Source organism: Pseudophryne corroboree, chromosome 6, assembly GCF_028390025.1.
Source record: "Pseudophryne corroboree isolate aPseCor3 chromosome 6, aPseCor3.hap2, whole genome shotgun sequence".
In the NCBI taxonomy this organism is placed as follows: domain Eukaryota; kingdom Metazoa; phylum Chordata; class Amphibia; order Anura; family Myobatrachidae; genus Pseudophryne; species Pseudophryne corroboree.
Genome location: NC_086449.1, coordinates 252,583,119 through 252,607,926, shown reverse-complemented (window position 1 = coordinate 252,607,926; position 24,808 = coordinate 252,583,119). Strand labels below are relative to the sequence as shown.

The 24,808-nt window shown below is 45.2% G+C and overlaps 1 protein-coding gene across 2 annotated transcripts in view; it reads right to left on the bottom strand.

The window, feature by feature from the left end:
- Positions 1-396: 396 nt before the first annotated feature.
- Positions 397-24,808, bottom strand: part of STRC (stereocilin) — a 146,630-nt gene continuing 122,218 nt past the window's right edge. For both annotated transcript variants that reach the window (XM_063925879.1, XM_063925880.1), the window contains exons 25-31: positions 23,070-23,239; positions 14,199-14,354; positions 13,371-13,513; positions 11,933-12,081; positions 7,591-7,688; positions 3,995-4,142; positions 397-2,275 (exon numbers count right to left, since the gene is read on the bottom strand). In XM_063925879.1, the coding sequence (XP_063781949.1) occupies positions 2,196-2,275; positions 3,995-4,142; positions 7,591-7,688; positions 11,933-12,081; positions 13,371-13,513; positions 14,199-14,354; positions 23,070-23,239 (944 nt within the window). In that variant the 3' untranslated portion in view covers positions 397-2,195. The remainder of the gene's footprint in view (positions 2,276-3,994; positions 4,143-7,590; positions 7,689-11,932; positions 12,082-13,370; positions 13,514-14,198; positions 14,355-23,069; positions 23,240-24,808) is intronic.

Sequence of the window (24,808 nt, the reverse complement as noted above, 5' to 3'; positions counted from 1 at the left end):
GAATCCAAACAAATCGCGGTATTTTAACCCTTACCCCAGCCCTAATCCTAACCCACCCCTCCTACAGCCTAACCCTAACTGTCCCCTTCCGCAGCCTAACCCTAACCCCACCCCCGCAGCCTAACCCTAACCTACCCCATCCCTGCAGCCTAACCCCGCTCCCCCACCTCCCCCGCCAGTTCCTAACCCGAACCCCTCCCCACTTACCTTCAAGATTGGTCTGGATTTCACTGTTGGTATTCTGACTACTCATCCTGGCTGAAATGGGGCAAGGTTGTTGCCTGTTTCAATGTACAGTATCAGGATATGTGCTAGATCTGCTTACACAATGGATGGACCTTACCACTCCTGCATTGGAAGTATCTAACCAACAATGTAATTCAACAAAGAAAAGAGTAAGGTATGGTAATTATTTTAATAAATAAATGGATCTGAAGCACACAGATTTAAAATCAGAAGTACTGCAGTGACTCTCAACAAGGGTTGGACCCATGACTGAGTAAGGCTTCGACATAAGCATCAGAAACTATGTGTTCTTTCACAATAAGGGCATTGTCTCTACAAAATACATTTACATTTAATGTATCACAGGCACTTCCCATATGTATTAAGAAGAATCTGACCTAATGTCTGAAATCTGCATTAATCTCTTGGGACAGGACGCTATACACTTGGCAAAAGCATCATTGTGTGTATAAGGTCCATTCTGACCTAAATAGTTGTGCAATCTGTTCCAAAACAGTATTAATAGGGGCTCACAGATGTTTCCTAAAGAGTTAAATCCCCTTAGCTTGTCATTCTTTGTGTGGGGCCTATTTTATACTGGATCAGCCTCATGGTATAGATAATGGTTACACAGAGAGAGTCTCCACATGAGCAGGAGGTAAATCTCCATGTGAAAAGGTAAACATAAAACACATCTTTTGCCATTAGAGGTAAATGGGTGGATGCCAGCTAACGTACAGATACGTAATAAACAACTAAGTGCTGGGGAGGTCCATTCAGACAACCTGTAACACAAATTCTGCAATCAGCAATCACTAAACATAAGACTCCTATAGCATGTCATTACAAAATGTATACAGCAAATCCACACCTACTAGGTTGAAAAAATGGTCTGGGTTAAACACAAAAATGCAAATGGTTTAGAAAATTGTTCCCAGGTAGAATATAACTGTATTCAAAGAAAAGTCAACATGATCTCTATGCCGTCGCTATTAAGCATATACTGTAGCCATTGCCGCCAACATATATGGACTCAAAGAAATCAGTATCTCAGGGCTTATTCAGCCTGGTTGCATATATATTTATTCAGGTAGATGCTGTACTGGGCAGTTATGGAGGACTAAAGGTATGTATATATATATATATATATATATATATATATATATATATACTGTCGTTCAGACAAATATGTCATATTGATAAAGATGTTAATAATGCGTTGCACTGTTGGGTGTTATTTAAGAGCCCATTCACACACTGATACTGTATTATCCATCACTTTCTCATTGACCTACATTCAAACAGATGGAAGGGTCTTCTTATGGTGATAATAAGGATCAATCACACTACCAGAGAACCACAATGTACGGACAGCTCCCTAGGAAGGAGCAGGTCTCAGAAATCCTGCTACCCAGGAACTGGGATCAGTGTCCAACATCAGCTGTAGCTTGTCTGATATACAGTATGAACAGCTTGGCTGCTCTATAACCTTGCCAATATATTATTATCTAGATACATTCATACTGTAGATTGTGTATTCTAGTATAAAAATATGTACCATATAAATGATATTATTTGTAACCCTATAGTGGGGGCCCATGTTATTGGATTTAGTGATGACCCGTTTGTATACCGGTCCAACATTGGTAGATGACATTTAATGATGACAAATGTATCTACATCATTACAGAGCAAGAGAATCCTCCAGACATCCTTCTTTGTCCTCTGCGTTATGGCTGCCCATCTTCCGTCATCTGTACCTCTGACCTGCCGCAGGCCTTTTCAAGAGAAACTTACATAACCCTTTCTTTTGCCAAACAAATATACTTTGGGAATGACTAACTCCCAGGGGTTTTTTCATAATACATCACCAGTAGAAATCAATAAAAAAAATCCATGTAGGATTTATAAGCTATGTTTTACAAAAACATTTCTTAAAATGCCGACCAGCTAGGCTGGGATACTGGCTGTCAGACTAGGAACAGAAGCAGCGGCAGTGCATAGAGGGCAGGAATCCCGGCAGTCTGGGACCTCGCATTGTTATTTTCTCCTGCCAACAAAGAAAAACAAGTCTGTCAAGACATCATTCAAATGATTTCTAGAAACACACTGTATTCCCAGGCACACTGAGAAGTAACGCATATGAATGCTGATCTCTTTATAGACATATAGGGGGAGATTCAAATGTTTCAAAAGTCGGTTGGGTGTCTTTTTTTCCCTGTCTATTAGATAGGAAAAAACAGACTCCCAACTGACTTTTCAAACATTTGAATCTCCCCCATAGAATGTTAACAGCCGTTAAAAAATAGTTGCACCATGCGATCTGGCCAATTTGCTTATTACTGTCTACTCCCAGGATAATCAGTTTATGGCAAATCTATTCTTTTCATCTAATATTACAGTGGTTGGTGGAACAGTCCCATACCTCCCACTCCCAGCTTTGAATATTTTGTATTTGAGACAGGCCCCCTCCCAAAAGAGGGCATACTGTAATGCCATAGAATTGAGGGGTATGGATTATTAGATCTACACTAAAAGGTCTACAGTCAATAGGTCTACCACTAACGGTAGACATGCTTTAGGTTGACAGGGTCAAAAGGTCGACAGGGTCAAAAAGTTGATAAAGAATAGGTAGACAGTAGAAAAGGTCAACAGGGTCAAAAGATCGACGTGGAAATGGTGAACACAAATAAGGTAGACACAATTTTGAGGATTTTTTGGGGATGTTTTGTCACTTTTCTGCCACAAACATGCCCCATTAGTGTACCACGCCCCCTTGCATGGCTCGCTTCGTTCGACATGCTTCAGGCAAGGTTACTATTTCCAGTCGTAGTCCACGTTGATGGTAAAATATGAACAAGTTTAAAAATAAAAATTGACCCCCCCCCAAAAAAAAACCCAACAACAACTCGTGTCTACCATATGTGCGTCGACCATTGTCATGTCGACCTTTTGACCCTGTTGACCTTTTGAACTGTCTACCTTTTGACCTTGTCAACCTAATGCATGCCTACCATTAGTGGTTGACCTATTGACTGTAGACCTTTAAAGTGTAGATCTATAGACTGGATACCGAATTGGGAACATGGTTGCATCACATTGACGGGTGTATCATGTTTCCCAGGGACATACCTAGCACAACTGAAGCTCCAAGATACAATAATCCCAACTCTCCTAACCTACATAAATCCCTGCAGTGCCATGTACAATATGGCAGAGCTTCAGTTCTGAGGACACACCACCAACATTATGGTAGCTGGGACACAAATATGGACCATTCAATCTAAATTAGGACAGTTGGGTGTACTGATTTTGGTATTTCAAGAGGTATGTGGTCTTGGAATTTGGCATGCCTCTGTGAATTCAGTAATATGAAAAACTTGTGATTTGGGGAAGTGGCCCAAACCATAACTCAAACCCATAATCCCGGTCACCAGTAACTCCAGTATAACGCCTGGTCTAGACCATGTGGAATGCTAATGTGGGCAGTAGTGGATCCCTGCCAAGCACTGGCCTGTAGTACTTGAACATGTAAGTATTGTCACATTGCAAAAGGCAAAAGAAGCTTTTGGAAATAAAATACATTTGGAGGTAGAAAGCCTTGAATTACAATGATTTTTACGAGATTTGCCCTTATACAGCATTACATGACACTGACCATCAAAATGTGTCCTAGATTCTAAACCGTATTATTTGACTAGTTCATTATGAGTTTGGAATGACCACATACTGTACATAAAAGTCACTACATATAAGACAAGGACTTTACCACGGGGATCCTGATGAACGTCCCCTTCATACTGAGCAGTGGAGATGGCCTGACGTTGCTGGTAGCTGAGATGTTCATACTGTTCAGGGGTGACTGCTGTAGCCTGATCGCTAGTGAAGCTGGAAAGCTGAGCCGGACTAAAGACAACCTGACATGAAAAATACCCTGTCACGGTTTGTGTGTGGTAGTATTGCTCACAGGCTAGCCTTAACGAGGAAAAATCCAACCATTTTATATCAGACACAGGTCACCAACTGATAAAAAGATGATTGACAATTAATTGTATTATTTTACTGTTAGCGTTTATATGACAGTTGTATGCTGGAGATTGCCATTCAGTATTATAATGTGATTTTGAAAAGACAGAGGTCTAGACTATCAAATATGCGACGGAAGGCCAGGTGACATGCGAACAGCAGACCCCCCTTCCCCCATACTGGCTTTCGGTGCTCTAGTTTTCAGCCCTCCACTTCTCCAACTATTCCATGTTGCTCATAATACATACATGTTTTCTCCCCCTGCCCAATGTAGTTCTCTCTCCCTCCAATTTTCTCCCTTCATCCCCCCATAATAAGGGGACATAAGGACTGAAAGTAGCAACAGATACTTGGCTTCTGCTACTTACAAAGGTGTGTGCAAATGAATAATTACATTGTTTCTGAGATCTGCTTGTGTAGTATTAAGGCTGTGGGGAGCAAGAGGACCGCCTAACTGCACAAGCCCTACACCTGTAATGGCCATCCATCTCATCCTGCAGCACAGAATTCTGCATGTGGCTGCTGTTAGAGGCATGTTTCTGCTGCTAGTATTTAGTGATCATGGTCTCTATCAGAAGCAGCTGACACTGCGGCACTAAGCAATGCAGCATACAAACATGCACAAAAGCACATAAAAATGCGTATGGTGTTATAAACTGGAATTTGCGTTATGGAGCCACATTTGTGTTGCAGCTTCATGATCTGCAGAAAAAGATGAGGTTACAGTGCAAATACCTAATAATAGTAAAAGATATGCAGTCGCATTGCCAGCATTCAGAATGAAATTTGGAATTTCACAAAACCAGAGATTATCCAATAACGTGTCATGGCAATAAGCAACCTGTAATCCTCATGCCACAAATGACCCATTGTGGTGCTCACAATAAGGGTCATTCCGACCCGATCGCTCGCTGCAGTTTCTCGCAGCGCAGCGATCGGGTCGGAACTGCGCATGCGCCAGTGCCACAGTGCACCAGCGCATGCCAGCTGTCGTTGCCTAGCGACCGCTTCTGAGAAAGAGGTGGTCGCTGGGCGGGAGGGGGCTGGACGGTGGCATTAAGCCGCCGTTTAGGGCGCGCGGTCCTGCCAACGCAGTCGTGGCCAGACCGTTGGGGGGGGCGGGCCGCGGCAGCTGCGTGACGTCACACGCAGCTGCTGTGGGCCGGGAAGAGTGACAAGTAGCTCCCGGCCAGCACACTAAAGCTGCGCTGGTCAGGAGCTACTCTTGAAGTGCAAAGGCATTGCCGCTGTGTGATGCCTTTGCACTTCTGGGGGGGGGGGGGGGGCAGGCACTGACATTTAGCACAGCTGCGATCAACTCGGTATGGCCCCCAATGTGTAAGGTGCACTAAGCATTTGCTCCTTTCATTCTTGTATCCTTATAACCAGCTATTTTGTTCATGGGGAGCTTTGAAGTGACATTTTGCAAATCTGTTAGTGTATATTAAGTTACTAGTGAGACATTAACATCAGCAGGGAATGTGCTTAACGCCATCCCTACTACTTCATTTAAAGCTATGATTTCCATAAGTAGGAAAGATGCATACTGTGACGTGTAACATAATCATACATGGTCACATGATCGACAGTAACCATGTCCATATTCATAGTGTCATAGTGTTAGTGTTAGGGATTAGGATTAGGGATAGGAGGAGATGTACTCACAGGTCTGCAACAGAAGTGACTGTCCCAGCACCGCTGACACCTGGAAAAAGGTAAGAGACCACTGGACCACCAGGGATGAATGTCAACATGTCATCCAGGTAGATATGTATGTTGACATGATTACTGTTGACATGCTGAGTATACCAGCATGCTGTGCGTCGACAGTTTAACTGTCTCGACAGTTTCATGTTGACCTGATTACTGTCAACAAGTCATACCACACCCATGTACACTCCACAATCATTGGATTATTTTTCCTTTGGCTTAAAGTGCACCCATAGCACCCATACATTAGATGAAGCAATGGTATGGATAAACCAATTTTCTCGAGAATGCAGGCTAGGCTCTGTCAACATAACTGACAGAATAAATAATGGGTCCTACAAAATGGCTGCCTCCACTGGAGGTCACAAAACAAACACTTCTATTCACCTTGATTTAAGTGAATGCAATAATATTTTAATATAATAAAACACACTCACAAAGGCCAACCCTGAACAACCATTAGAAAACAGTCCTCTTGTACAATGCATGGTTTAAAATATAAGAAATTATGAAGTATGTCTGCTCCCAAATACTCAAAAAACCCCAATCAGTCTGCTAGTCAGTCTGCACTGGTTTCCATCTTTAAATTTCAAATATATCTTGTTTGAATAGTAGGCTCACGACGACCCTGTTCACCGCTTTATTACATATAAAAAAAACATATTTATTTATATTTAGCACAAATACAAAAAAACCCACAAACAAACAAAAATCTGAGACTCTACGTAATAGGTCTTTAACCACCCACTAACTATGACAGATTGATGTAAATTTTGGGGAGTTTTTGTGCCACATATTACATTTTGGTCCAGTCAGATTGCAATGGAAAAAAAGTGCTTAGGGTGGTTGCATGATGCAGGATGCAGCAATGGCTGCACGTACCTTGTTTGAGTATAGACGCCAAATAAATTTAAGCTTAGAGCGTCAACCCCATTCCTGAGCATATTGAGGGCAGTGTCTGCGTCTGCAGATGCAGACTTACTAGCGTTAAAAGCAGACAGCAGGGCAGCTACCAGTCCACCCTCGATAGCTAGTACTCACCTCTCTGGAGTCCAGCGTCGGACGGTGCAGCCGCCTCCGTCCAACACAAAATCGACTCCAAAATGGCCACCGCGCATGCACACTTTAAATGTTGTCTCCGGAACATGGCGGAAGCCATGTTTCCGGAGACCTGCGCATGCACAGTAGGCTCCGGCGCAGTGTCGGAGCCTACAGAGCCATGGAGAGGAGGGGGCCCACCCGGAGTCTGCACATGGGACCCCTCCTCGCTTAAGACACCCCTGATTGGCTCTACCTGTTCATTTCACGACAAGAGAGGGCAAGGCCTTATAATGAGAGGTGTGTGCAGGCCCCTCTGTTTTGGTTTTGATTCTCTGTAGCCACCACTGTTTCTAATTCATGTGTTTTGGTTTGGTTTTGCATTCCTTTAAAATTGCTAAAAGTTTATTAAAAAAACAAATCAATAAAAGCTAAAATCATGTAATTTGAACCTATTTATTTTACATGCAATACAAAACCCGAGTTCTGAACTGACAACAGACCTGAGTCGGAAACCCCTAAGTGTTCACATTTCAGGAAAACCAAACCGCACATCTCTAATATAAATAATGCAGACACACATTTACTTACAGCAAACTTTGGTGCAGAAATAAGGCTTATTGCATCAGGTGTTATTGCTTGAATCTGATCTCTTATCAAAGAAGACAGCACAATGTCCGGAAGGCCAGCTAATAAGTTTCCAAAAGAAAAAGATGAAAGGTCAGAGCCACTTACAGACATGTCTATTATCTCTTTCTGATATGCAAGCATGCCGCGATTCATTGCTTTCATCACATCTGATAAAGGACTCTTAATAGCATTGAAAGCTCCCATGTCATAATGCTGAGCTGTACTGTTAAGTGAATTTTTAAATTAGAAATAGAATTTTGCTCTGCATTTATGCATTGTTTTAAATGCACAAAATCACTGATAAATCTGTATAGGAAATGTTTGTAGCTGGCCATCTGTTAGAAGGCAGATAAAGGCATAACAATGACCTGACTATGATAATAACTGACAGCGAAAAATGCCTCAAGATATCACTTCTCTAATACCCAGTGACCCGGGAATCCAACCTGGGTAGCTACCTGGGTTGGTGTGGGAAAGACCCAGGTTACAGGGCAGTGTGAATAGTACCGCTTTCACACTGCCAATGCCGGATCCGGGAATTGGAATCTGGCCCTTCCCGGGTGGGATCCGGCATTGGCAGCTGCTGCTGGCTTCCCCGACCCGGTAATAAGCCAGGCGGGTTGCCATAGCAGCGGGGGGCGGAGCCGGTGGCAGGGGCAGAGGTGGAGGCGGCGCTGGGAGATGAGCTCATCTCCGCGCCGCCTCTCCCTATCTAGTAAACGGGTCCCGGGTCGCAACGACCTGGGAGCCTGTTTACGCAGCCACTGACCCGGTATTCAACCCGGGTATAACACTGCTTTATACCCGGGTTGAATTGCCGGGTCAGGCGACCCGCGATTTCGGCAAGGCCTCTTTCACACCGCACACCGACCCGTGTCGATACCGGGTTATTTGTGCGGTGTGAAAGCGGTATAGGTAATTTGTGTCATCCGAACCAGGTCCCGTTCACTGTATAGGGAGAGGCACATTATTGGTGCTTGGATATTATGTCATCTCCAAACGCAGGCTGAGATAAGCCCGAGCAATATCCCAGGTCCAGCCTGTGGTTTAAAACCCTTGTTCAGTGACCTGGGCTGGACCTTGGAATGAGATCTGAAAGGGGCACTCTATGGCTGGAAATGAATTAAATAAAATAGATCTCATTGGACAGCTTCAAGGGCAAAACAAACACCCTGTCATATAACTCCGACTCTGCTAGAACTGTTTAACGGCCTGCTGCAGCACCGTGCCCCTTTTCATCATTTCACAACAGCCCATACCATTATGATCCCCAATCCTGCTCAGGACCCTCAATTGGTGACTTCATACAGGCCCTTTACGTTGTTAAATACCAACATAAAATTATTCACCAAGATTTTGGCGGATCGACTGCAAACGATTCTCCCCCATGCTCTAACTACTCATCAACTTGGTTTTGTTCGTAATACACATTCGGTAAAAGGAATTCGGGCTGCTGTTGCTGCAGTCATAGCCTCTGCTCATTCGCCCCAATCCAGGAATATACTCCTCAGCCTCGACACTACTAAGGCCTTTGATACGGTACTTTGGCCCCATCTATTCAGGGTCTTGGAACGTAGACTCTTCCACCAAGACTTTGTTAATATTATTCGTTACTTATATGACTCTCCTTCCACTACCCTCTTACTGAATGGCTATACCAGTGAGCCGGTGGTTATGCATCGTGGCACACGACAGGGCTGTCCCTTGTCACCCTTATTGTTCAATTTGGCCATAGATCCCCTCCATCGTTTGCTATTGACTGACACTCAGTTTCATGGCATTCAGATAGGTCGCAGGGAGCTAAAGCTTACGGCATTTGCTGATGATCTACTGCTGTATGTTTCAGATCCGGGGACTTCCTTGACTCATATATTCAATCTACTGCAGGCGTATGGACATATTTCTGGCTTCAATGTTAACTGGTCGAAGTCAGTGGCACTACGACTGGGGAGTGGTGCGTTTTTGAGAAATGGGGTGGGGGGTTTACCACTGACATGGAGCTCAGATCAACTCACCTATCTGGGGATTCAAATATCGAGACAACCGGAGCGACTTTACACCCTAAATTTTACCTCGGCCATCAGAAAGATTGAGGCAGAACTTGACTCCTGGAAATCTCTGCCTTTATCGTACATGGGAAGAGCGAATTTGATAAAGATGATATCATTCCCCCGTCTGATGTACTTTATACAGGCCATGCCACATGTCCTCCTACCCAAAGATGTTCAACGCATCAATTTTCTTTTTAGACGCTTTATTTGGCAGGGAAGAAAACCACGTAAAGCGTTGATTAAATTACAGCAAACCACGGAGAATGGGGGAATTAATTTTCCTAATGTTCTTTGGTATTCCCATGCCGCTCAACTACGGTATTTGCATGACTGGGTGCATAATGACAACAACTACACAAACACTGACTTAGATAGAGAATTTTTACAAGGGGGGGACCTGGTCGCCTTTTTACATTTGCATGCTCGAGAGTTGTCTGGGGAGTGGAGGAGGAATCCACTATTGTGGACCATTAAAAAACTATGGACTGATATGCGTAATAAACTAGATCTGAACTCCCACAAATCACTGTACCTTCCGTTCATGGCTAATCCGGACTTCCAGGAGGGTAGGGCGCATTATCCATTCAACATCTGGCGGATGGGGGGTGTCTCCAAGGTAGCTCATCTGGTGGATTCACAAAGCTTGAGGCCGCTCACGTTCCAGGAAGCCACTGCTAGACATCCAGTTCTACTGGCCTATCCTGTGGCCTTTCTATTAGCCCAACACTATGTTTCTGCTACTACTGGCTGTTTCTCACCTATGGATTGGAACAATCCGATAGATAAACTACTGCAACAAGCCCCTAGAGTTAGGAAAGCTATATCAATGGCATATGGGTACTTTCGGACTGTTATAGACTACTCTACGGGACAGGGAGGTATCCGGTCCTGGACGGAATGTCTCCCGGGGATCGAGACGACTGACTTGCTTACGGCCATGTAAAAGCTTGTAAAGTGTTTCCCTCTTCTAGGTATAAAGAAATGTCTCTCAATATTTTGCACAGGACTTATTTATCGCCTCATAGACGATGTCTCATAGGGCTAGCTGACACACATGCTTGTTGGAAGTGTGGTTTTCCCCAAGCAGACCTTTATCACTGCTTGTGGACATGCCCTCTGATTAAACAGTTCTGGATAAGGATAAGGAATTACTTAACGAATAACCTAGTGAATTATTGGAGTTTGTGCCCACAATGGGCGCTTTTCGGTATATTCTCCCCGGACCTACGTCTCTCCCAGGGAAGTAGAAAGCTACTGCTAGCAGTTAGTATAGCAGCCAGAAAGGCTATTCTGCAAGTATGGATTGCTAGGGACCCACCTACACTTTCGTTGTTTAAGGCCAAATTATTTTATCTCTTTCGGATGGAATGGATAGGATGTTTGCTAGACAAAGATACTAAGATACAGAAATTCTTTGAAGTATGGGAAAGCTATATAACGACCTTGTCGATAGCAGTCAGGACACAGCTCCATAACTCTTTCTCTAATACAGAATGGTTTTTTACTAGAACGATTGCGGGGGATCCGCCGATTGTGCTATAGGACTGACTGCCATTCTCAGCTCGGTAGACGACTGGGAGGAAGTTGGCATACGGGCACGGGTTTTTTTTTTTTTTTTTTGTTTTGTTATCCTCACCTGCACGCGTCTGGGTCAGCTGACTAGACCAGCTCTTAATATGATGGTTACTGAAGCCCCGAGAGGCATGTTCTATATAAGTGTAATATTGTTGTTTGTACTGTGTTTAAAATGTCTCTTGATTGGGGACTCGGTTGTAATATTATTTACTCCCCTTCCGCTTTTTCCTATTTGATATAGGTTTGACCTACTATGAAAATTTATGTATGTATTACATATATTGCTTCAATAAAAAAAACAAAAAAAAAACCACCCTGCATTAAATACATGCAGCGACAGGTGTACAATTAATAATAGGCATGTGACTATTGGAGCATACTGTAGTTGTGTTACCCCCTCAACATCTTACGCAGTTGTTAGCTGGCACCCTCACACTTTATGGAACATGGACATAAAAAGACATCCTGTTACCACTGGCTGTAATAAGCAATAGAAGCATGGCTACACTGAGCAGGTTGTTTTGCTATAATCTTGGGCACAGACCTTTTGTCATAAGAGCTTATTCATAACTTCTCTATGGTCAATTGCTCCTGAGTAAAGGATCCTTGTTGAAGCCTAGGAGTAGTTTAAATTCTATGCAATAAATGGAGGATGAGACTACATGAATTTAACTCACCTGCAAGTGTACCAACCTCTGTGAAGATCTCCGGACCCCACCTGCTGACCACACCAAATGCTGAGTTGGATGTTAAGAAATTGGTCAAGACTTCCATCTGAGCCTCGGTGCATTTCAATTTTAGCGTACCCACAAACACAGCTGCCTGGCTGCAGGGGACAGATGTGGAATTGTTGTGTCAATAAGCAATATGGACTAACACAGAAATTAGATGTTTACAATGTTATCTAATTACCTTAAAAAACAATAGACAATCAAAGCGAAAGTCTGAGTGTAGACCATTTGATTAGGGCTTTACCAATACCAGTTATGTGGAAACATCTTTTGGGATTGGAGGCAATGGCATATTTAAGCCCCCAGGGTCCTGATGCAAAGAACAAACCCCAGATGTGGCATCCAAACGCTCATCCCTCATAACAGCCTCACTTACAACAACAGAACATTATAAAAATCATCTTGTTCACTGTATTTCACACACTGCCTGCACTGTCTTGCCACTTCTCTTCCAGCCTTCATCTCATGTCTATCTATCTATCTATCTATCTATCTATCTATCTATCAATCTATCTATCTATCTATCTATCTATCTATCTATCTATCTATCTATCTATCTATCCAGATTGATTATTGTCTGACAACAATGCCTCCTGCTTTACTCTGCAATTTTGCTTTGGCTACTGCATTCCACTTAATATAATCTGGGTACAAGGAACCTTGCTTGTATATTGGTACTGTACTGGATGTTCTACATATTGGCCAGTACTCAAGCCTCAGTCCCTATTCTAAGTGCTAGAAGTCCTGGCCAAGCATGTGGAGGGGTGTCCATGCCCTATTGTCAATGTCAGACCCTAAGAATAGTGTGCTTGCTGCTGATGAGGCATGGCCACATCATTCTGGGTCTATTTCTGTGCCTCTGGCAGCCTCACTCCCATCTTGGTGCCACTGCCCCTGGCCTCAGCATATCGAGACAGCTGGAGCATAATGTCACTTAGATAGAGTTTGACATTTTAATAGCCAAATTTGGTTAAAAGGTCTAACAGATTGTAGGAGCTTCTCAATGCTATTAGTAAGAAAAGGTACAGAAAGAAGATGTACAGATTTGTCCACATACACCTTTCTCCATTTAAACCGTATAGCCAAATTAGCTATGCAATGGAATCTGCAATTTAGCCACGCCTTGTGATTTTTCTTGAGATACGCTACTTTAATCTACTACTTTATACAAAGTCTTTCGTGGCAAAAAATAAAAATTGGGAATCTATCCAATCGCTACTCATGGTGGAGCTTCTTAGCCATGCCAAGCATTTTGTGCCAAATGAAACACAATTGGAAAGGTGTATGAGGTCACATCTGTACATCATTAATGCGTAATTCAATATTCTCACTATTCCTAATTATCCAAGGCCAAGTTATAGCAAGAACATTCTAACAAACCAACCTGAATTCCTGAATGTTTATCTTCTTCAGTTCCTCTACTCCTAGGCCACAGAGTAAGTGACCGAGTGCTGTAAGCTCCATAAGATCCAGACCTGATGCCCCTTTCCTGCTTTGACGAAGAATGTTGGACACTAACGTCCTCATCTGTAGAAATAAAGATACAACTATGAGGATGGTCACCAAGGATGGGAAATTCTAATGATTGTGAACTGAGGTCCATCGCGTCTACTGTCAAAAAAGATTTGTTTATTGCTAAGTGAAGAAGTGTAAGCCCAGGAGCTTATATGTGTGACACCATACTATACCGCCTGCTGGGTTTATGATAGAAGTAAAATACAAGTATTAAACTTTATCTGCTCCCAACCTCAGAAAGAGAAAAGAGAGCAATATTTAAGCAGAGCCATATACTACAGAAAACTAGTCAAAGTACACAATAAACTGTCAATATATTAGGCATCATTTAGAGCAAATTAAAAATATGAGCAAATTTGAACCTTGACAAAACCATATATCCCTGCATGGGGCTAAATTTAAAATGTGTGGCCAAATCTACAGCTGGGGTGTGGAGGGTGGAAGGGGAGGAATCCTAACTCAGCATTTACTTGTAGTGTACGTAAATAAAACAGACAGTATTTTCTCTGCATGCAAAATAAATAAATAAATCCATTTCCTCTCTACTCCTTGTAGTGCTACGTGGTTTGTCCAAGAGCAAATCTGAACCCTTTGAATTTGTTCAGAACTTTAAATGAGGGAGGCCATTTGTGAATAGAGTCTCTATTTCATGATAGGTAATAAAACATAAATTAAGAGCCGTCTTTATATGCCACACCTGTTTAGCAGTCCAGCCGCCCATCCTGCCCAGAAAAGACACGACTCCCCAGTCTGATATATCCATCTCATGCAGGTCTCTGTCAGTCATGTGAGTTACAAGGTTTCCCAGCTGAAGGATCTTCACAAGAGTCATACTCTTAACTGGACCAAACAACTGTTGCAGAAACAGCAATATGTGACATGAACACTAAATAGAAACATTTGCGGATAAATACACCTGGCTAGAGAACAGTTAGTCAGTTTTTAATAAAGCAAAAACAGTTCGGAACATAAAGATTGTTACTGATATATGTTTAGAGCTTGGTTTTAAATAAGCGACAATACATATAAACAAACTATATTTACACATTGTTATTATTTGTTGTTAAATAGAATAATCACCCAACCAGCAACATGTGAAGCTGCCTTGTACAATGGACAATGGCCCTCATTTCGAGTTGATCGCTCGCTGCCATTTTTTGCAGCGCAGCGATCAAGTGAAAAAGCGGCAATTATGCGCATGCGCATGGTACGCAGCGCGCATGCGCTAAGTACTTTCACACAAAACTTTGTAGTTTTACCCAAGCTCAAGTGACGGTTTTCAGTCGCTCGAGTGTTCGTAGAATGATTGACAGGAAGTGGGTGTTTCTGGGCGGCAACTCAGCGTCTTCAGGGAGTGTGCTAAAAAACGCAGACGTGCCAGCCAAAAACGCAGGAGAGGCTGGAGAAACGGGGGAGTGGCTGGCAGAACGCAGGGCGTGTTTGTGACGTCAAACCAGGAACTAAATAGACTGCAGTCATCGCAAGATAGGAGTAGGTCTGGAGCTACTCAGAAACGGCATGACATTTTTCCTGTGCAATTCTGCTACTCTTTCGTTCGCACTTCTGCTAAGCTAAGATACACTCCCAGAGGGCAGCGCCTAGCATGTGCACTGCTGCTAAAAGCAGCTAGCGAGCGATCAACTTGGAGTGAGGGCCAATATTCAAAGATGTACACAAACCAGATGGTGTAAGATCCACGCACTGCGCTAGTGCAAATCTAATTCTCTGAGATCGCTCTCAGTGCCATGGATGTGGAAGACTGATTAACAGGCTGTGGCCGGTTGCGGGCGAAGTGGGGGCAGCAACATACAGCATCCCAGAACACGGGGGTGTGTTTGCACATGATCCGATGCTGCTTCCTTGGACACAGCAGCGGATCAGAGCATCTGGCAGAAGGCGCCTATTTACACAAGACCAGTGGTGCAAGTAGAAATATTTTCTTATGGGTACTGAGTGATGAAAAATGGGCATGGTCATGTGTTGTGATGGGGTGTGGCCACATGCTGCTAGTGGGAGTGTCTACATGACACTAGCGACGTGGCCACATGACACAGCCCCTTTTTGGGGGGGAATCTGGAGGCAAGGCTAAAAATATATAGTAATGCCTCCAGTATAATAGAAATATATAGTGATACCTCCAGTATAATAGAAATATATAGTAATGCCCCCAATTTAATAACAATATATAGTAATACCTCCATTATAATAGGAAAACACAGCCACTGTCGCACTCCCAGTAACCCTAACAAAGTGGGAGGAGCCGTCATGCTGCCAAGCACCATGGTCTTGTTGCTTTGTGGCACATTATAATTGTGGCAACTGCAAAGTGTGTGTCAGGTGGTACTGCGTACCCGCTGCCAAATTCTTAAGGGTAGTGTACCCGCATACTTGCACCACTGCACAAGACTCCTCCGGAGACATTATCATATTATCACACAGCTACTACATACTGTCACGATCCGGGTATCTGGACGCCATTACTTACCCTTCAGATGCCTCCTAAGGCTGGCTCAGCGTTCCAGGACCGGATCCCGCTGTTCCTGAGTTTCCACATGCAGAATGTCAGAGCGGTGATTTCATCAGCCGCGGCCTCCGCTGTGCCCGCGTGGTTAAATGTGCGCTTGTCAGTCTGGCGTCTCCTGTCTCCTGTGGCCGGCGTCGCCATTACTGTTTCAATTCTCACATGGATTACAAACCAAACTTCCCTCCAAGTGTCTGCATGGGCGCAGCCATCTTGGATTTTGTCATCTGATTATTTCCACCAATCTGCTGTCTGTATTGTTGATTTGCATAATTGCCTAGCCAACCCCTTCCTTGCTGCAGGTATAAGTATGCTGTGCCTGAGCAAGGAAGGCGTCAGTGCTTTGGTTGTCTAACCTAGTTCCAGTTTGTCTCTCTCCTGTGGTTGTCTTCCAGGTTCCAGCCTCTGTCTCCAGACTTCTGCTATAGAGACCCGCACCAGCATTCCATCTGCAGTGTAGCCTGACTCTCCGATCCATTCTGGACTCACCTGTTTCCAGCTACAACAATCACCTGCTTCCAGCCCAGCTTCCAGCAGTGTACAGCTTCTCTTAAAGGGCCGGTGTCCTTTCTGCAGTTTACCACTCTCCACCGGTATTATTATTTCACCGCTCTCAAACAATCACCTGCTTCCAGCCCAGCTTCCAGCAGTGTATAGCTTCTCTTAAAGGGCCGGTGTCCTTTTCTGCAGTTTATCACTCTCCACCGGTATTATTATTTCACCGCTCTCAAACTCCAAACTTCATTATTATTTCATCGCTCTCAAGTTCGTTTATTATTTAACTGGTTCCAGCCAGTATCCACTCCGTACCAACAACAGTCTGGTTCCAGCCAGTATCCACAGCAGCCGTTTTACCTTCAGCAGCCCAGCCTTTCCTGGAACATCAGCTGGTACGATCCTGGGTTCTCTCCATTGCTACAGTCAGGCCTGGTAAGGACTTTCCAACTAGAAGATTATAAGAACTGTCTCACACTACCAGTGCCTGTGGCCCTTGCCACCCTGTAGTACCCAGGAATTGTATTTATCCTCTGTTGACTTTTATGTTTCCTTTTACTGCTGCTGTGTTACGGAGTTTGTCATAATAAACATCATTGACTTTTATCCTGGTTGTCGTGGTCACGCCTTCGGGCAGTTATTCTACATGTTACTTACATGTCTAGGGGTCTGATACAACCTCCCAGGTTCCGTTACATCTCAGCCCCTACAACTGAGGCTGCCTCCCGTCAGCTCAGGCCCTCAGTTGTGACAGTAAGCACTGACCTAATGAATCCAGCCGGAGACCAGGATCAAGCGGCCAGGCCGATGCAAGAACTGTCAGCCCGACTTGAACATCAGGAGGCTGCACAGGGCCACATCATCCGCTGTCTCCAGGATCTCTCTACACGGCTGGATGGGATTCAAACGACCCTCCGTGGACCTGGCACGTCCGGTGCGTCCACTACAGTAACACCAGCTGTAACCCCACCCACCTTACCCATTTCCAGTCCACATCTTCATCTTCCAACGCCAGCAAAATTTGATGGATCTCCAAGGTTCTGCAGGGGATTTCTCAATCAATGTGAAATCCACTTTGAGCTTCTACCTGGCAATTTCTTCAGTGACCGTACCAAAATTGCCTATATCATCTCCCTTCTCAGTGGCTCAGCCCTTGACTGGGCATCACCTTTATGGGAGAAGTCTGATCCCCTGCTATCCTCCTATACTGACTTTGTAGCTACATTCAGGCACATCTTCGACGAGCCAGGCCGGATAACATCTGCTTCATCTGAGATTCTCCGTTTACGCCAGGGAACACGTACTGTGGGACAGTATCTTATACAGTTTAAAATCCTGGCATCCGAACTGGCATGGAACGACGAGGCCCTGTATGCTGCATTCTGGCATGGCTTATCAGAACGTATCAAGGATGAGTTAGCTACCAGAGACTTGCCCTCTAAGTTGGATGAGCTCATTTCTCTTTGCACGAAGGTTGATCTACGTTTCAGAGAGAGAGCAACCGAGCGAGGAAGATCATCTACTCCTAAATCTTCTGCTCCTCCTCCTCGTCAACCATCTCCATCCAAGGATGAGCCTATGCAAATTAGTCATTCCCGTCTATCTCCCGCTGAGCGCCGAAGACGTCTCTCTGAGTCTCTCTGTCTCTACTGTGCAGCTCCGTCGCACACTATCAATGCCTGTCCCAAACGTCCGGGAAACTCCAGATCCTAGCTCGCCAAGGAGAGGGCCGGCTAGGAGTAATGATCTCCTCTCCATCTCTTCATGACTGTAACCTCCCAGTGTCGCTCCAAATTGCTCAACGTTACAGGAACGTCATTGCCCTCCTTGATTCCGGAGCAGCTGGGAATTTCATAACCGAAGCTTATGTTAAACGGTGGTCCCTACCCACCGAGAGACTGTCCTCGTCCATCTCTTTGACTGCCGTGGATGGCAGCAAGATTTTTGACGCAGTCATTTCCTTAAGGACTCTTCCAGTTCGTCTGAGAGTGGGAGTTCTTCATTCTGAGTATATTTCTTTTTTAGTGATTCCAAGAGCCACACATCCAGTGGTTTTAGGCCTTCCATGGCTCCGTCTCCACAACCCATCAATTGACTGGACGACTACGCAAATACTGGCATGGGGTCCCTCCTGTGCTGAGACTTGTTTAGCCAAAGTTCTTCCTGTTTGTTCTTCCTTCCCCAGGTCATCTGATGTTCCGCCTCCTCCATATCAAGACTTCACGGACGTGTTCAGTAAAGCCTCTGCTGATATCCTTCCTCCTCATAGAGAATGGGACTGCCCAATCGACCTCATTCCAGGGAAGGTTCCACCGCGAGGCCGAACTTATCCGTTGTCTCTGCCTGAGACACACTCCATGGAAGAGTACATCAAAGAGAACCTGGCGAAGGGTTTCATCCGACCATCTTCTTCTCCAGCCGGCGCAGGCTTCTTCTTCGTTAAGAAGAAAGACGGTGGTCTGCGTCCGTGCATCGACTACAGAGGTCTGAACGACATTACCGTCAAGAACCGATACCCTTTACCCCTGATTACCGAGCTCTTTGATAGAGTTAGTGGTGCAACTATTTTCACAAAGCTGGACTTGATGGGTGCCTACAATCTCATCCGAATCCGTGAGGGTGACGAGTGGAAGACCGCCTTTAACACCCGTGACGGACATTATGAGTACCTCGTCATGCCCTTCGGATTGAGCAACGCTCCAGCAGTCTTCCAGCACTTCGTGAATGAGATTTTCAGGGACATCTTGTACCGCCATGTCGTGGTTTATCTAGACGACATCCTCATCTTTGCTAATAATCTCGAAGATCATCGTTTCTGGGTAAAAGAGGTTCTTTCCCGTCTCCGTGTCAATCACCTCTATTGTAAATTGGAGAAGTGTGTGTTTGAAGTTAAAACCATTCCGTTTCTAGGTTACATTGTGTCCGGTTCCGGACTAGAGATGGATCCTGAGAAACTCCAAGCAATCCAGAATTGGCCTATACCCTTAAGCCTCAAAGGGGTCCAGAGGTTCTTAGGGTTCGCCAATTATTATAGAAAATTTATACGAGACTTTTCCACCATCGTGGCGCCTATCACTGCATTAACCAAGAAAGGTGCTAATCCGTCCAAGTGGTCCGAGGAAGCTACACAGGCCTTTCACCTTCTGAAGCAACGGTTCATCTCTGCACCAGTTCTGAAACAGCCCGACACCGACTCTCCTTTTATCTTAGAGGTAGATGCCTCCTCTGTTGGAGTAGGAGCAGTGTTATCCCAGAGGGCCAAAGATGGACATCTACATCCTTGCAGTTTCTTCTCCCGGAAGTTCTCCCCAGCTGAGCGCAACTATGCCATTGGCGATCAGGAGTTGCTAGCCATCAAGCTCGCTCTGGAGGAATGGAGATACCTGTTGGAGGGAGCTTCCCACTCAATCACCATACTTACCGACCACAAAAATCTTTTATATCTCAAAGGCGCACAATGTCTGAATCCTCGTCAGGCCAGATGGGCACTTTTCTTCTCTAGGTTTGACTTTAAACTCCAGTTCTGTCCGGGTTCTCAGAATCGTAAGGCCGATGCCCTTTCCCGCTCATGGGAGCAAGAAAATGAGTCCGAGTCTGCAGACAAGCATCCTATTATTAATCCGTTGGCATTCTCCACGGTAGGGATGGACTCTACGCCTCCACCAGGGAAAAGTTTTGTTAAGCCAGTTCTAAGGAAGAAGCTCATGCATTGGGCCCATGCTTCCCGTTTTGCTGGACATACAGGCATTCAGAAAACCCTTGAATTTATTTCTAGGTCCTACTGGTGGCCAACTCTGAAGAAGGACGTTATGGAATTTATTGCCTCCTGCCCAAAGTGTGCCCAACACAAAGTCTCCCGCCAGTCGCCTGCGGGGCAACTGGTTCCATTATCTGTTCCCCGTCGACCTTGGACCCATTTGTCGATGGACTTTGTTTCCGATCTACCTATCTGCAACAAGTTTAATACCATCTGGGTGGTAGTTGACCGGTACACCAAGATGGCACATTTCATCCCTCTCACCGGTCTTCCGTCAGCTTCCAAGTTGGCTCAAGTGTTTATACAAGAGATCTTCCGACTTCACGGTCTTCCTGAAGAGATCATCTCGGATCGTGGAGTACAATTTGTAGCCAAATTTTGGCGAAGTTTGTGTCAAGCCCTCCAAGTCAAGTTAAAGTTTTCCACGGCTTACCATCCTCAGACCAATGGTCAAACCGAGAGGGTGAATCAGGACTTGGAGGCCTTCCTCCGTATATATGTGTCTTCCTCTCAAGATGACTGGGTTCAACTCCTTCCTTGGGCCGAGTTCAGCCACAACAATCAATACCATTCCTCATCTTCTTCTACACCATTCTTCATTAATTATGGATTCCACCCTAAAGTCCCAGAATTCCAACCGCTTCCCGCAACTTCTGTTCCAGCAGTGGATGTCACCTTGCGTCAGTTTTCAAATAACTGGAGGAACGTCCGCGCAGCCCTGCTTAAAGCCTCATTCAGGTATAAGAAGTTTGCCGATAGGAAGCGTAGAGCGGTTCCTGCTCTCAAGGTGGGTGATCGTGTGTGGCTGTCCACGAAGAATTTGAGGTTGAGAGTTCCCAGCATGAAATTTGCACCTCGCTACATCGGACCCTTCAAGATTGAACAAGTCATCAATCCTGTTGCCTACAGGTTACAGTTACCATCCTTCTTGAAAATACCCAGGACATTTCATGTTTCTTTGTTGAAACCGCTGATCCTGAATCGGTTTCATTCCGCACTTCCTCCAGCTCCCAAAGTTCAGACTCAACGGGGAGTCGAGTACGAGGTGGCCAAGATTTTGGACTCACGTTTCCGTTACGGTCAGTTACAATACCTCATTGACTGGAAGGGCTATGGTCCTGAAGAACGCTCTTGGACCAATGCCTCAGACGTCCATGCTCCTGCCTTGGTCCGAAATTTCCACGCAAAGTTTCCTTTAAAGCCTAAGAAGTGTCCTGGGGCCACTCCTAAAGGGGGGGGGGTGCTGTCACGATCCGGGTATCTGGACGCCATTACTTACCCTTCAGATGCCTCCTAAGGCTGGCTCAGCGTTCCAGGACCGGATCCCGCTGTTCCTGAGTTTCCACATGCAGAATGTCAGAGCGGTGATTTCATCAGCCGCGGCCTCCGCTGTGCCCGCGTGGTTAAATGTGCGCTTGTCAGTCTGGCGTCTCCTGTCTCCTGTGGCCGGCGTCGCCATTACTGTTTCAATTCTCACATGGATTACAAACCAAACTTCCCTCCAAGTGTCTGCATGGGCGCAGCCATCTTGGATTTTGTCATCTGATTATTTCCACCAATCTGCTGTCTGTATTGTTGATTTGCATAATTGCCTAGCCAACCCCTTCCTTGCTGCAGGTATAAGTATGCTGTGCCTGAGCAAGGAAGGCGTCAGTGCTTTGGTTGTCTAACCTAGTTCCAGTTTGTCTCTCTCCTGTGGTTGTCTTCCAGGTTCCAGCCCCTGTCTCCAGACTTCTGCTATAGAGACCCGCACCAGCATTCCATCTGCGGTGTAGCCTGACTCTCCGATCCATTCTGGACTCACCTGTTTCCAGCTACAACAATCACCTGCTTCCAGCCCAGCTTACAGCAGTGTACAGCTTCTCTTAAAGGGCCGGTGTCCTTTCTGCAGTTTACCACTCTCCACCGGTATTATTATTTCACCGCTCTCAAACAATCACCTGCTTCCAGCCCAGCTTCCAGCAGTGTATAGCTTCTCTTAAAGGGCCGGTGTCCTTTTCTGCAGTTTACCACTCTCCACCGGTATTATTATTTCACCGCTCTCAAACTCCAAACTTCATTATTATTTCATCGCTCTCAAGTTCGTTTATTATTTAACTGGTTCCAGCCAGTATCCACTCCGTACCAACAACAGTCTGGTTCCAGCCAGTATCCACAGCAGCCGTTTTACCTTCAGCAGCCCAGCCTTTCCTGGAACATCAGCTGGTACGATCCTGGGTTCTCTCCATTGCTACAGTCAGGCCTGGTAAGGACTTTCCAACTAGAAGATTATAAGAACTGTCTCACACTACCAGTGCCTGTGGCCCTTGCCACCCTGTAGTACCCAGGAATTGTATTTATCCTCTGTTGACTTTTATGTTTCCTTTTACTGCTGCTGTGTTACGGAGTTTGTCATAATAAACATCATTGACTTTTATCCTGGTTGTCGTGGTCACGCCTTCGGGCAGTTATTCTACATGTTACTTACATGTCTAGGGGTCTGATACAACCTCCCAGGTTCCGTTACATCTCAGCCCCTACAACTGAGGCTGCCTCCCGTCAGCTCAGGCCCTCAGTTGTGACACATACAAAGACACAGCCGCCGTGTGATTTGCATACATCTCTGAATCAGGCCCAGTGTTACCATATTGAGGGTTTTCAGGCTGCCCAAATGTCACAGTCCCCAAACAACTTAGCAATTTGGAAATGAAAGTGTTACACGTCTGAGTGGTGAGAACAGAGTGCCAGGCCTTTTGAAAATAACATGACATCAGATCAGAGATCTTTAAACTGTGTGGCGCCGTAGCGTAGTTTACCTGTTTCATTTTTGCTACTGCGGCTTTGGCCTGGTCAGCTGATAGATCCAGATCTGCAGCGATTATTGCCAGGCAGCCTTCAAACTCCCCCAGCAGCATCCCGCCAATCTGAGCCGAGCTCCATGCTGAAGGGAAAGTGACTCTCATGTCCGCACAGCTAGGGATTGGCTCTGTAAAGACAAGAACACCATATCCATTAATCCATACCACTTGGTTTCTGCTCTGGTATACATATGATATCCCAGGAAACGGGATGCCGGCTGTCACCAAACAGACAACGGCATCCCGTCTGCTGGAATCCTGGCAGCTTTGATTGGCACAGGTTCATTCTCACTCGGTTGGTGGCATGGACCCACCAACTGAGTGGGAAAACCAAGCATGTGTCGGGACTCCGGATGTCGGTATTTCACCGGCTGTCGGGATTCCGGTGTCAGTCTCCTGAACAACGTGATCTCGACAGCCAGTATATTGACTGCATCCCTCTGCTCTTGTTTTTCTATTTATCTCCCAAACTAAGCTGGGCTGAATTAACTGTGCGCCTGATTCAGAGATGGACACAGTGAACATCGGTAGTGCGACTTTGCATGCAGCATCGATGCTTTTACATTCTAATGCAGCAGGAGGCGTCTGCAGGAAGAAGCAGCATCAGGTCACCATGGCAACTATCGCTTGTGATGGTCGCAGCCCTCGGCCATCTATTTAAGCCTCAGTTTACGCAGATTGCCTGCCGCAACTCCTCTGTCGGATTGCCTGCCGTAACTCCTCTGTCCAAACAAGCAGAGCCTGTCCTCGGCACTCCTACAAAATAAGGACAACACACCCACATTTTGTAGAATAGTCTCGGTCGCTGCCCACCAAACATCTGCAGCAGTTAAGGGGGGGCATGCTGCGGTTAAAGGAGAACTGTGAACGATAACACAGGACTTGTTCTGCACATGCACAAAATGGATCATGCGCGGACCCACAAACATCAGAGATGTACATAAAACATTGGGTTTACGTAGACCTCTGACTCAGGCCCTGTGTTTTTAATGAATACCAATTAATTTCCATTTTCTTCTTTTTCCTTCAAACATGATTCTTTATTAGTAGGATCCTATATTCAACAATTACTTCAATTCTTTTACAGCATTAAACATTTATTTCCATTCATGTAAAACTACGGACATCATGACTGACTGTCCACTGGCTTTTATCTCCAATAGTGTTTGGACTGCCATGATGCTAATGTTATGATATATAGTAGCTGCAAATTCCCAGCAATAGACCTGCAGCTAAACTGTTTCCCCAGCAACCAGGTGAACAAATGTAAACGGAAGCCCAGTTAGTGAGCAGTTAGTGCTTTGAAGTCTAAAAGGAAGGGAGCCGGGATGGTGTGAGGTCTTACTAACATTTGTGTCCATACACTTCAATAACTTCAACACAGGTTAGTGCTATTGGAAATCAAGTAAGAAAATGAAAGGGGGACACATTTAAAATAAGAATTTACTTACCGATAATTCTATTTCTCGGAGTCCGTAGTGGATGCTGGGGTTCCTGAAAGGACCATGGGGAATAGCGGCTCCGCAGGAGACAGGGCACAAAAAGTAAAGCTTTACGATCAGGTGGTGTGTACTGGCTCCTCCCCCTATGACCCTCCTCCAAGCCTCAGTTAGGTACTGTGCCCGGACGAGCGTACACAATAAGGAAGGATTTATGAATCCCGGGTAAGACTCATACCAGCCACACCAATCACACCG